This window comes from Martes martes (genome assembly GCF_963455335.1).
Source record: "Martes martes genome assembly, chromosome: 3".
In the NCBI taxonomy this organism is placed as follows: domain Eukaryota; kingdom Metazoa; phylum Chordata; class Mammalia; order Carnivora; family Mustelidae; genus Martes; species Martes martes.
The window spans coordinates 178,805,598-178,819,694 of NC_137890.1; the positions used below are offsets into that span (position 1 = coordinate 178,805,598).

Below are 14,097 nucleotides of genomic sequence, written 5' to 3' on the forward strand. Positions count from 1 at the left end.
CATTTTATATTTAACACCTTGAGTCTGAGGGACACCAAGATCTCAGCCAAACTTAAAATTCTTTGTTGTAGACTGTCAACTATCTGGGTATTCAAAGCTACCTGGAGGGGCCATTTGGTTCAGTTGGTATAGCACGAGACTCTTGATCTTGGGGTTGTAAGTTCAAGCTTCATGATGGGTAAGGAGATTACCTTAAAAAAAAAAAATCTGGGAAAAAAATCAATGGACAATTTCTTTTTAAACGTAGATATTTAGTATGCCATAATCTTAATCTCCTTTCATCTTTTCCTGTGTTGAGGTCAACTTGTAACTAGTGCTGCTAAGCCCACTGTCTTGGTAGTGTTTCAAAACAAAACAATAACAAAACAGTACTCCCTGACCTTGAGCCATACTGCCTGTAAGGTGTTTACTGGCAAGCAACCAAAAAGGGCAGCTGACTTTACACAGCACTTACTACGGCTGGAGACCCTGCCTTGGGCCTTCCGTGCACGGTGCCACTTAATCCTTACCATAATACAGTAACAGTAGGTGCGATGATTATTCTCATTTTGACAAATGAGGAAACTGAGAGGTTAAAAGCTTGCCCAGCATCACACTACCAAGGAAAGTGGTAAAGCCAAGTTCCTGAACCAGATGGCCTTGACAGGAGATTGGGCTCCTAACCACTTCACGCTGTTTTGCACAAGAGGAACACACGTGGAAACAAATGAACAAACAAAACCCCCCAAATCCTAGAAAACAACTCAAGGCATTAAAGTAAGAACAAGGTCACTGTAGACTCAGGTGGCATCAGAAAGCTTTGGGGACACAATTCTGAGCAAGGTATAAGAGCAGAGTGGGAATGGGGGCATCCAGACAAGAATGGCCATGACTTGCTGTGTGGGGCAAAAAACAGCATCAGCCTAACAGAAGAATGAAGTTGGATCATTTTTAGTAGAATCTTACAGACTTCTGTCCTCTCATTTCTTTCTCTTTCTGGTTTTCCTTAATAAAGCAAAATGCAGGGGCGCCTGGGTGGCTCACTGGGTTAAGCCTCTGCCTTGGGCTCAGGTCGTGATCCCGGAGTCCTGGGATCAGGCTCCCAGCTCCATGGGGAGTCTGCTTCTCCCTCTGACCTCCCCTCTCATGCTCTCTCACTCTGTCTCTTTCTCTCAAAAAATAAATAAATAAATAAATAAATAAATAAATAAAGCAAAATGCAAATACCTACTTGTAAGCTCATATAGCGCCCAGACATGCATAGAACAGAAACAGCAATGTATACGGTTAAGGTAAAAAGTATAATTTTTGGTTACTGAGGTCTTCCCTCCTGGTGTACAACTGGCCTTACCCTTTTACAATTTGATAATCTTCCTCACCCGAATTTGAATCAAGCTATTTGAATCGTGTTAAGAGTAACTCCTTACTGGGGCGCCTTGGGCAGCGCAGGTGGTGGTGACTGACTCTTGTTTGGGTTCACGTTGTGATGAATCCTGCATGGACTCCCTGTTCACCGGGGAGTCTGCTTCTCCCTCTACTCTTCCCCTACTGCTCGTGATCTCTAGCTCAAAGAAATAAATAAAATCTTTAAAAAAATATTTTAAAAAAATCGTAATTCCTTACTTTAACTGAATGAGAGAATTTCCCTTTTTCCCCACCCTCACTATTGAACCCTGGCCATCTATAACAAATATATGGCAAAGACATCACATACAGTACAGGAAGTTCAAAGTTATTAATGAACGTGTTCCAGAACATCACTGTCCATTAGCTGTTTGGAACCTAGAATTTATTTTCCCATGGAAATAGTGGTTAAGTTCCCAGTGGGTCTACAAAAGCTCGCTTTACCAGGAATGTAGCAGAAATGAACACTGTAATCTTTGTTTTGACCTTTGCCTGTTATTCTGAGGACTCTATGGATTTCTCTTCTTACTACAATGTTTTAGCTAACCACCACTTTTGGAACAGTTTTTCATTTTAAGTTCTAGAAAAGGTTGATAATCACTTATAATTGTACTCAAATCCAATCATTAACACTGCTTTTGGGTGTTCCTTCTTACTGATCATTACTTATACAACTTTGGTTAGAGTTGGTAGTCCACGGAACGTCTCCAGAATGCCGACAGCCTAGGCTAGGTGGTTACATTCTTCTGCCAAAAGCGTGATAAGGCAGTTAGATGGCACTAGGGACAAGTCTCGTCCGTGGTGCTGCCAGTGACCAATGGGTTCCTGGAGGGGGTATATTTTGGGACTTGTCCGGGAGCGAGGGGGAGACTTTCTTGGTTTCTGTCTTGGCATCAGGTAGGAATTCCCAGGTCTCAGTGCCCCTGGATTAGGTGTTAGAACGTAGAGACAACCTGATCGTGTGTTTTGACTACGGCTAAATCTATATTACAGAAATTTCATACTCAAATAATCTAAAACCATGACCTGGATGTCTGCCAACTACGCTTGTCTCAGAAACATTTTCTTGCAGGGCACCATAACCACAATAAAACCGGATCTTTGTTTTAGATAGAAACATTACCAACAAATGTTTCCAAAACAGAAATGCTTAAAGTGAAAAAAAATTGTGTCTATGGCCATCATAATAGTGTGGTTTTGAAAACTTTTAGGCTCTGTACACATAGCCCACTTCTACCTTTTTACCCCCTTGAGAGTTTTTACACTGGCTAGGGACTCCTGATGACTTTAGAGCCTGTCTTTGGAAATGTATGATCAGAGAAGGTTTATATACATGCCCTTATCCCCCCAACAAAAAAAACCCCATGTATAATTTGTATAATCATGTCTGCTGTCAGTGTCTTTTTAAACACTTGATTCTGTCAGCAAACATTTGCCAACAAAGGCATAGGTTTATTGCTTAAAGACATGTAATATTATTAAACATGCATAAATCTTTCATTTTAAATCCACACAATTTATGGATGAGACCTTTTAAGGATATAGGTGGTATTTTCTTAATGACTTCACAATAAGTGCTCATCATAAGACGGCTAATTTTTACAAGGTTAAAATAATTAATACTTAAATAGATCAGTTAAAGATTCTAATATAGCAAAAATATTAAGTCAAACATTTTCTATTTCAACTAAAGGCCAAACTGCTTGTGAAATGAAGGCACAGTAACAGAATAAATAAGACACTACAGCTTCAAGTATCATTTTGGTTAAACTCTGGCATTCATTCATGCCTGCAGGTCGCTGTCGTCCATTAACTAGATCTTTATAAAATAGCATAACCTGGGGCGCCTGGGTGGCTCAGTGGGCTAAGCCTCTGCCTTTGGCTCAGGTCATGATCTCAGGGTCCTGGGATTGAGCCCCGCATGGGGCTCTCTGCTCAGCGGGGAGCCTGCGTCCTCCTCTCTCTCTGCCTGCCTCTCTGTCTACTTGTGATCTCTGTCTGTCAAATAAATAAAATCTTAAAAAAAAAATAACATAACCTTACAACCATAGGTAGCACTTCTAATTATGCTAGTACTTCACAACACACACCGTTAGTTTTTTCCTCTTATTCACAGTGCTATTTCACTGACAACTTGCATTTCTCAAAATAACATAGACTTAGTTATTAGACCTCATGAAGGTGAAACAGGCCCCTGGTTGTCACTAATGAAGAGGGCTCCGACTGCTGGCTACTCAAAATTTGTTTTTTGGCAGAGGGCATAGGGCAGGAGTCTAGCATTTCCAGATACAGAACATAGAGCTGTGGTAGGCACCTCAGCAATTCTAGAGCCCAAGGAGAATTCGAAATCTTCTTAGAAAGTTTTAAGGCCAAGAAGGTCTACACCCCCTTGAAAGTATAGACAGTTATCCCAACTGTATTTAAATGAAGAAAAGAGAAAGGAGGAGGAGAGCAAAGAAGGAGAAATAACCCTGTTTGGAGCTTTTGGGGGCATTACATGAGAGCACATTCATAAAGTGTCCAGCAAGGTTACCAAAATGCAGTCGGGGCTCAATAATATTAGCCAAATTTGAGTTTTGGGATTTGGGGGGGGGGGCACAAAAATAGGGTTATTTAAGGTTAATTATGTCAGCAGTTTTTTTTCTTTTTCTTTTTCTTTTTTTAAGATTTTATTTATTTATTTTACAGAGGGATAGAGATCACAAATAGGCAGAGAGGTAGGCAGAGGGAGAGGGGGGAAGCAGGCTCCCTGCTGAGCAGAGAGCTTGATGTGGGGCTTCCATCCCAGGACCCTGAGATCATGGCCTGAGCCGAAGGCAGAGGCTTAACCCACTGAGACACCCAGGTGCGCAGGTTTTTTGTTGTTGTTGTTTGTCTGTTTTTTAAGATTTTACTTATTTATTTGAGAGAGAGCAGGCAGGAGTGTGGGCATGAGCTGGGGGAGGGGTAAAGGGAGAGGGAGAAGCAGACTCCCTGCTAAGCAGGAAGTCTAAAGAGGGGGGGCACTGTATCCTAGGACTCTGAGATCATGATCTGGGGCAAAGGCAGACACTTGACTGAGCCAACTAGGCGCCCCAGTTAGGTCAGTAGTTTTGTTACTACCTGCAGCTTCTAGGAATTATGGAGACACAGCTCCTAATTCAAGTTCAATTAACAACTGAAACACTGACCAATCAAATTCACCAATATTGCAAACATAGTGAGATTTCTTTCTTGGTTAGGCTGTAATTCCCCAAGTCTGCAGCTGGTGGATAAACATCATGCATTATAGCCATGTACAAGTCAAGCTTTATAAAGAGAAAGACACTGAAATGCTAAATTATGCATCATATCCCATATCCCTATCATGCAAATAAGTTTGTGGGACACAAGAGGGATTGCATAAAAGGGTGCAGTCAGCTTAAAGTGAACACATCTTAATTTCTTGAAAAACGCAAAGCATACCTATAAAGTCACATCATATAGAAGAACAAGCTCGAAACACGTTTTTCAAGTCCACTAGGGTTCCATGTTAAGGGAAGTAATTTCCTTGTCATGACCAACGTGTTTGATCTCCAAATGTTTTTTAAAAACTTGTGAATAAAATACAACTTCACAGTGAGGTTTCCAAGATAAGAATCAGTTAATTTTACTTTAATTACTTTATTTTTGTTTTTGTTTTTAAGATTTTTCTTATTTGAGAGTAGGAGGGCAAGGGAGAGAGCACAAGCAGGGGGGGCGGCAGAGGGAGAGGGAGAAGAGGCTCTAAGCAGGCTCCCCATCAAGCAGATCCCAGACCCCAGGATCATGACCTGAGCCGAAGGCAGCCACTAACCAACTGAGCCACCCAAGCCTCACAACTTTTGATTTTTCTACTAACGAGAAAAAAAAAAAAGCCCACAAAAGAAAACCCAGACTATTCAGGTACTGTATTCAAATTTAGATGATAAAGATGGGGGTCAACATGAAAATAGTAAGTATTTGATATATGCATTATCTGAACTCACTTTAACATTATGGGAATTTCTAAATTTGGACGCTCAAAAAAAGAAACATTTTTAGGTGGAGTCATCAGTTATTTCTAAGTGCTCTGCAATACATTTTAAATGAAAGAAATATTCTGCTGATTCGAGGCACTAATATTACAAATCCATTCCCACTAGGTTAGCAAACATGTGTCAGAAAAATAACTTTTAGTCCAAGATTCAATTCATCATTCCCAGTAGAACCCACAAAAAGATCCTTTAGTCATTTTCTGGTACTCTCCCCTTTCTTGGCAAAAATAGAAAAATATCTCTGGAATTTATTCTCCTCCAGTAAGAACTCTGTGGGAATTTTTGCAAGGGGGCGGATCCCTTCCCTCACCTCTGTGCTACCTCAGCTTTGTGCAACTTTGATCCCACTTACCTACTAAGCTTTGCTCATTAAAAAAAGTAGATCTGTGACATCCACTGCAATATATTAAAAGTAATTTATAGAGGCCGGCAGCACACTGGAAGTTATAAACTAACAACACAGCAACTCGAACAAAAACACACACTTTCCCATTCTGTGACACAGAAAGTGGGCAGCAACACGTGCAAGTCACCAAAGATCTAAAGAATCCAATGAGAAAATCCAATATCTGGGTGTAATAAGCAAAGTTTCTTAATAAGCAGTCTTAAAGAAAATCTAAAGCTTTCAAATCTGTTTCCAGTTTTACAGTAACCTTTCTTCCTGGGGAGACCATAACAGAATTAGAATAATTTCCAGAAATCTGGTCAGTTAACCTTAAGTTGTATTTAACCTCTCAGTGATCTCTGCCTTTATTTGCACTGTGAAAAATAAACAGCTGTATCCAGCCTTTCTGGACACTCAATAGGTTTTATTTACATTGCTTTGAGAAAAGGAGACAAAAGACATCCCTTTACAATTGTCTTTTCGCCATCTCAGTTTTGAGGGGAATAAATAACACACATTTTTATATATAAGGCAACCTGTAAATATACATGTAAAAAAAATATAAACAGACAAATGAAGATAAAGTGGCTATGAAGTCTCTTGAAGTACAAATTTATAAACGGACCACCAGCCCCAGAACTTGGATCTGCAATGGAGAAAAATCATGATTAGCCTGTAACAAAATAAAATAAAATAAAATAAAACAAAATAAAATAAAATAAAATACCACTGCCCCCGACATGGAAAAAAAAATTAAATAGACAAGAGAAAACAATAATCACCGGAAAACCTGTGTCTTGTAAAGATTTCTCTCCATCAGAAGATGCAGAAACATTTTGCCCCGTGGTGCAAATGAAAACGTTTCTCAAGCACCCCCAGATTCTTCCCCGCCTTTTCCCCCAGGCGCCGGTGTAGACGGACGGTGTGGACTTTTTTCCAGAGATGAGAAGTAGAAATTTGTACTTTATCGGGAGCGGGTGCACTTTTCCCCCCGGCCCCCCTTTCCTCTGCCTCCAAGATGGTAGGAAAGTTGTCGTTTCGGAGGGCAGAGGAGCGGCTCTCTGGTGTTATGTCCTCGCAGTGCCTGTAGTGGTGCTGTAGGAGGCTGCTGCCTCTTCTGTGCAGCCCCGGCAGCCCTGCCTTCTTGGCTGGAGAGTATATTCAGGGATTTCCCCTTAATAATCACCGACCCTGGGAGCACTTTTTAGTTTCCAAAATAAAAATATGATCCTCACCCCTCTTGCTTGACAGGGAAAGGCTCTCGCCGGAGCCCAGGGGGGAGCAGTAGCAGCGGCAGCCGAGCTTCCTAGTCCATTGCCAGCGCCTCTCACTCTGATCTGTCAGCCCGGCCGAGGGAAAAGGGGGGAAGGAGAAAAAAAAAAAAGCAGCTGAAAGGTAAGCAGAGGCGGCCCCAGGCCCGGCCCACATCCCCGGGCTCCCGTAGGGCGGCGGGCAGGGCCGCGCAGGCAGGGCGGGCGGCGAGCGCGCTTACGTGAGGCCGGGGATTCGCCGGCCCGCGTCAGGCCCCGGGCAGAGAATGAAAGGGTGAGAGGGGCCGGCGCCGGGGTGGCGGGGGCTGGGGGTCGCGGGGCCTGGGGGCGCCCACGGGCGGCGGCGGTGGCTGGCTGGCGGGCGGGCGGGGGTCCGGCCGGGGCCCGAGCCGGGAGAGCAGCGCGGCCTGCCCGGGCCGGGGTGGGGGTGTGGGCCGGGGCGGGCGTTTGGGGTTGGGGGGGGGGAGCCGGCTAGGCCTCGGGCCGGCGGGCCCCGCGGCTGCCGCGCCCTGCCCCAGCACCCCGGGCCTCCCCGCGCCCTCCGGCTCCCCCGGGGCCTCCGGGCGGGACGGCGGCGCTGCGGGGCCGGATCGTGCGCCGGGCCGGGAGGCTCCCCGCGGGGCGGCAGGCCCGGGTTGCCGGGACGGGGGCGTCAGGGCCTAGGAGTGGGGAATGGGCACCCTTCCGCCCCCTTCCCCTGGTCTCTCGCAGACGCCCCCATCCCCCTCGATTCCGGTAATAGTTGAATTTATTTATCCCTCTACGCGCTCCGGGCGGCCAGGCCGGGGCGGGGCGGGCGGCCTGGCGGGCGTGGGGTGGGGTGGAGGGGCGGCGAGGAGTCAGGTGCAGCCGCGGCCCGGAAAGTTTCCTTTTAGGCCCGAATTGGGGGTTGCCCTCCTTTCGGGGAGCCCTGGTCCTAGCGCCCGCGACCCCCGAGGGCATGGGGGAGAGCACTCGGCTATTTTGCAACTCTTTGCCAGTTCCTGTCCATTGAAGGTACTCCGCCCCTGTACCCCTCGCCCGCGCCCCACCCCACTCCCCGGCGAGCCCTTCCTGGGCTGCAAACTCCAGCCCGTTCCCCTGGAGCCCCCACAGGCTGGGGAGAGGGCCTTCTCTGCCCGTTTGGAAAAGTTTTCCAGGGATTTTTCTTAGCGTATTAGTTAGTGACTGGGCTTTTGCTGCGGGAGAGGAGGAGGTAAATTCAGGTGGTATTTCTCCTGGGTAGGCTCTCCTAATCGCCTTTTTAGCCCTTACTCCAGAAACCGGGGGCGTTCATTTCAGATTAGGCGTCCCCCCTCCTTTCTTCCCGGACTGCTTTGGGTCTCAAGCCCCCTTTTCTGGACGGTCCCCGCAGAGGGAAAGACTGTAGGGAACGGCGAGGAGACTGTCATTAGAGGGGGCTGGATTTCTGGAGCAGCCCCCAGACGTAGGAGTTTCCTGCCCTATTTGGTCAGTGTCTGGTAAATCAGACACACGAACAGAACCCAAGGGGGAGACCCTGGTTGTCAGAACGCTTGGAAGCATTAAAAATTAGGCGGAGGGAGAGGAGGTGGGCAGGGCAGCTCCTGAAACAAGGTCTACAGTTTGAGGACGAGCAGTTTATCTATTCTGACAATAACTCTCTGAATTTATGTGATATTCTTATGTTTGACCCTAGAGATAGGAAAATGGGGATTTTAAGGAAACTTGTTATTGCCACAACTCGGAAGGGTCGGTGGAAGAGCCCTCAGGGAACTGAACGTAGCTGACACAGTGTGGTTTTGGTAATTTTTTTTTTTCTATGTTTAAACGGATTTAATTTTAGCTTTATTTTGGTGCCATGAGCTTTGAAAGTTGCAAAAAAAAAAAAAAAAGTCAAAAACTTAAATTTCCAAATCTAGATTTCCTGGTTTTCAGGGATGGGATGTTTCCTGTGGTTACACTTAACCTCCTTTTGGTTGTTCTTTAGTATGGAAGTGGAAATGTTAATGTCCTCTCCCCCCCACTACCAGCCCCTGGTGTGGGCAAGTTTGGAGGTTATTTTTCCTCTTTCACTTTTATTCCCCCCCCCTTCTTTTTTTAGTGGACCTATGGTATTGTGTGCTGTGTACGTGCGTGTGTCCTGCCTGGTATCAGGCTGTAGTTCGCTGGCAGAGGTGTTCCACATTCTAACACACACCCCCCCAGAGCACTGTTACCTAGTGAAAAGCTGCCCCTTGCAGAGCAAGAGATAACCCATGACTTGGTCTGACTTCTGTCAGGCGTGGAAGTGAGACTCCTTCTGTGATTCTTACTAAGTGTGGCTTTCTTTTCCTTTTGTCTGCCTAAAATAAAACTCCTTCTGTTTCTCCACAATGGTAGATACCCAGCCAGTTAGCATTTCACTTAAGGAAAGCTTGATATTTGAGGTTGTATGGATTTCATTCAAAAATGCAAATTACATTTAATGGTTGTTTAACTTTATTGATGAATTGAAATTGCGTATTGACTCAGACATTTTCATAGGCTTGTGTACCCAGAATTGTTACTTCTGTTATAGCTCGCCCTTATTTTTAGAGCATGTTGGATAGAAGAAATCATTCAGTGAGTCTCTTTTCCTAGAACATTTTAGGATTTAAAAAGAAGATCTCTTTGCCCCATAATTTAAGATCTTTAAGATATATTGTCGACTTTAGTTTTCTAAGCTTTCAAAAGGATCCTGTCCCAAACCTACATAAATTTCCTAATCTAATCACCTTGTGGGCTACTTTACTCCTGAGGGAATGGAGGATTTGATATTTTTCTAAGTTACATTTTATTTGAAACTAATGAGACTTTCAGGGCAAATACTGAATTAATTTTAAATTGCAAAGGTAATGTATTTTTCACTATTAAATATTTAGTTTCAAAAGTAGGTGTTTATTTTAATTTGTAAGTCTGAAATAATCACATTTTATTTCCTCTGAAAGATTGTATAAGGAAATTTGTATACTCCCACCCCAGCTATTTTCCTCAGCAAATCATTTTACAAAAATGAAACACTACTATTTTAGAGAAATGAGATTTTAGTTTATATGGATTTTAAAATTTCGAAGTCAGAGCACTCAAAATTAAATATGTCATTTCAAAAAAAAGTGCTGATCCATTCATTCTCACCTGAGATGTTTCCCAAGAGTTCACAGCTCTCACTATCCAGGTTTGGAACAGCAGTTATGAATAATGAGAGGTCATTTATATCTGAATACAGTTAGCAATATTGTCGGACACGCAACACCCCGTTTCTCCCCGCACACACCTGGTGACTTGTAGACAATAGATGAATAGGTGAGACTGGGTCGGAGGCCGCCAATTGTCCCCAAAGCAGATACTCTGCAGTTTATACAATGGAGTCCCATTTAAGTCCCTGTAACTTATGCTAATGCCATTCTGCTTTGCAAAACAAACAGCAGTGGAATCTCCTTCCCACTCCCCCAGGTACAGGTCTGTCCCAGAGTCCTCACGGTCACGGCTGATTTTGCAGAGAATGCTCTGGCTCTTTTGAGACACTTGGGGAGTTCACTAAAGCTTAAAGTTAAAACCTTAGGCCTCTCTGTCTTTTCCCACCTTCACTTAATACACCAGGTTTCCTGGTTCTGATTCTTTCCCAGAATGTGCTTTGTTTTTAAACAGCTTCTCAGTTAAATTTTATTTGTAGGGTGGTATCCTGCAGTCAGACACATTGGGACTGGGCTTTGGGTTCTGATCCCAGCTCTTCCACAGGGTGGGTTACTTAATCATTGGTTTCTTTATCTGTAAAATGGAAATACAACATTTGTGATGCAAGAATTAGATGAGATAGCCCATGTGCAACTTGGCTCTTAGTAGGTCCTGGTTAACGATTCCCCTAACCCACCTTACCCTTTTTTAATTAAAACCATTTAAATACCATCTCTCTTATTGGCTTGTTTGCTTTTTTCTGACTAAAAGTTATACAGGCTCATATTCATCCCACTCAGACCTGTTTTTCACACCCAGGAGGTAACTAACCACTGTTAACATATTTTGTTGTGTTTTCTCTCCGTGTGTGATTGTGTGTACATGCAACATAATCTTAGGATCTTCCATTTAACAGTGTTGTGTAGTTTGCTGTTGGCTAAGCGCTTTTGCTGGCCTTGTAGCTCCTGTGATGGGACAAATTGCTTAATTTCACTAAGTCTCAGTTTCTCCATCTGTGAAAAGGGGTGATAGTAATATCATAGGGTTTTCCATAGGGTTGCTGTGGCCCTTGAATGACTGGAATCACAGTTTCTAGAATGGTGCCTGGTGCATGACTTTTATATAATATTTCCTCTAAAGATTTTTACTCTTCTGGGTGTGAGATTTTTTTCAATGTGAATAAGTTCTTGGCTCCGCGGATATTACTAATACTAGTAAGTATTTGAGTGCAGATAGAATAGTATAATTACCTTCATGGGGCAAATAACTGTTTTTGTGCCAGTAAAAAGTTGGCACTGTATTCCTAGAAGTCTCAGCAGCTCACGGTGGTCTAGCTGTTGAATTCTGTGAGTTGGCAGATGTAAAGGATTGGTAAGTGCGGTGGGGAAGAAAGGCGGGTTTACTTGTAGTTAGTTGCTCCTTTGACACTTGGAGTTCTAGGCCTGCTAGGGTGTAAGCCGCATAGCTTTGAGGAAGCCCTAGTCTGTGACTTTGGCGGGCCTACCTGGGTAGGGTGGGATGTTTACCTGAGGCATGATGGGAGTTGCCAAAACCAGGGCCGTTCCATTCACTTGCCAGATCAGTTTCCTCTTGGTCACTGTGGCCTTGTTATACAAAGACACGTTCTCTGCCCTTGAGGAGTTTTTAGTCTAGTGGGGGGAAAAAAAAAGGCTGACATTCATCATTGAATGATAAGGGATAGATTAGCCTGGAGGGAGAAAACCTATTTATTCCGGCCTAGGGGTAAGCCTTAAAGAGGAGAAGGACTTTCCAGGATTTCTAGACTTTAATAAGGGTTTCTGCCCTAAGCGAATGGGAGGAGTTAGAAAGGCATTCCAAGAGGTGGGACCTGCTCCTATGAATAAATGCCTGAGGACAAAAGAGTATTCTGTGTTGCAAATTGTAGGAGTAGTAGGAATAGGAATAAATAGTGGGAGGGGAGAGGTCTGCTAGGCCGAGTCCTAAGGAGTGTTGGTGGGCTCAGGAGTTTGGATTCCTTTTATGTTCCTACGCGGACCCTGAAGGCCTTTGGTCAAGTAAATTATTTGCGTTATAGAGGATCCGAGTTGTACAGAGTGGAAGGAACAGGCCAGTGAGGCAGCTGCAAAGGAGAGATGGAAGGTTTGAACTGAGGCCATGGCATTGACAAGTGGAGATGGAGAGAAGTCAGTGGAGAGGCTGCTCACCGAGGTAAAGTGGTCTCATAGGTTGGCCAGACTTAGCTTGTCGGGTGATCATCCTCACAGGGGTGACAGCTGCAGCCATAGAAGCAGAAACATTTGGCTTAGTCTGGTTCTTAATCTTCTGGGGGAATCTGATGAACTCTGTGGATTCTTCTCCAGAAGAATGCATTTTTGCATGTTTACAGTTCTGCATGTGGCTTGAGACTTGGGTTCACAACCTGCAGTCTTGGGGTAGATGTAGAGTGGAAGATCAAATAAAAGGCTGTAGAAGTGTTTTGTTTGATTCACTCTTTATATGTTTGTGACTTTATCACTGCCATTTCATAGATGAGGAAATAGATTTACTTGTTCAAGGTCAGACATCTTTATTTTAACAGTTGAATGGACTGCCTGCGTTTTTGTGGGGAAACCTGGATTTCTACTTCTTGAAAAGTTGCTAAAGTTTAGAAACCTTGGGTCTGTATTTTTTTTTCCCTATTTTCTGTCTTGTCTTTTTTTTTTTTTTTTTTTTTTAAACCCCAACAACTTGCTGGAGCTGGTTTGAGTGAGCCTTCTTTAGATGAGCAAAGTTTGCCAGTCGGTCTCTGGCCGGCCCCTGTGGCATGTTTAGGCATTTCATCTTGCATCCCTACAAACTAAGAAGAAGAAAATCTTGGGGAACAGGGACATTTAAGGGTGGAAGCAAGAAAAAGGAAGCCACTGAGCTGCCAGAAAGGAGAGATTTTCAAGAAAGAGAAGGTGGTCAACAGTGTCAAAGCAGCAGAGAGGTTAAGTAAGATAAGGATGGAAAAGTGTATGTGAAATTTAGCAACAAAGAAACCATTAGTTTCAGATTCTTAGAAGGAAAGAACTTTGAGGGTTAGAACTATTAACTTAGTTTTTCCTCTGGTCCTGCAGTACAGGGTTTCTGTAAGGATGGGGCGTGACTGTGCCATGGATAGGAATTCAGCATTTGTTGTAACGATTGTTAAATGGAGTTCATCAGTTCTGTGACTGAATCAAGCGCTGCTCATTGGTATTTTCCATCACTATATAGATGCTCTATAAAATGTAAAAAAAATACTTTTAACATTGGGTTCTTAATATAGATTATAGGAAACAATTCTTAGTGGGTTCTGTTAGTCAAGCCCCAAGGAGGTGGGAGGGCCTGACTTAATGGAGAATTACCCTGTACCATTCAGAAAAGCACTAGCCGCTGGAGAGAGCATTTTAGCCCTGCAGATTCTAGATTAAAATGATAATACCAATAAACTACTACTTACTGCTTTTAATAGTAGTTAAGATTAAGTGATTACTATGTGCTGGGTGCCATGCTAAGTACGGTTCATGAAATACCTAATTTAATTCTCCTAAACGACTCAGTGAGGTACATGCTGTTATAGTTCTCTCTTTACATAGGAGGAAACTGGAACCTAAATAATTTGCCCAAGGTCACACACCTAGTAATTAGCAGAACCAGATTGGAGCACCGTCTCTGATCCCCACTAGAGCCGAAGAGTGCCCTCCCCAACTGCTGCAGAAACTGTCCTTACCTTTCTAATGAATTAGCTAAGGAACTCAACTAGTGTAAAGGCCGTATTTAATTTCAGTTCATTATGCAGACTTATTTGTACAGCGCTGTTTGAGCACAGTATTTGTCGCAAAACATATATTCAGTAAGCACTTACTTGGTTTATTTTAAAATATTT

The 14,097-nt window shown here is 43.7% G+C and overlaps 2 protein-coding genes across 3 annotated transcripts in view; one reads left to right on the forward strand and one right to left on the reverse strand.

The window, feature by feature from the left end:
- Positions 1-6,208: 6,208 nt before the first annotated feature.
- Positions 6,209-12,578, reverse strand: LOC308340322 (uncharacterized protein; the record flags this gene model as incomplete). The annotated part of the gene is made up of 6 exons (XM_080799454.1): positions 6,209-6,448; positions 6,585-6,950; positions 7,038-7,139; positions 7,295-7,544; positions 11,753-11,875; positions 12,471-12,578. The coding sequence occupies 5 exons, from the start codon at positions 12,576-12,578 to the stop codon at positions 6,619-6,621; spliced, it is 915 nt and encodes a 304-aa protein (XP_080655580.1). The 3' UTR covers positions 6,209-6,448; positions 6,585-6,618.
- The window catches only part of INO80D (INO80 complex subunit D), a 60,696-nt gene continuing 53,410 nt past the window's right edge, over positions 6,812-14,097 (forward strand). The window contains exon 1 of one of the 2 annotated variants that reach the window (XM_080799278.1): positions 6,812-7,197. The gene's annotated coding sequence lies outside the window, so the exon portion shown is untranslated. Of the gene's footprint in view, positions 7,198-7,239; positions 7,348-14,097 lie in introns of those variants that run through there. The other variant, XM_080799279.1, reaches the window with a different exon arrangement.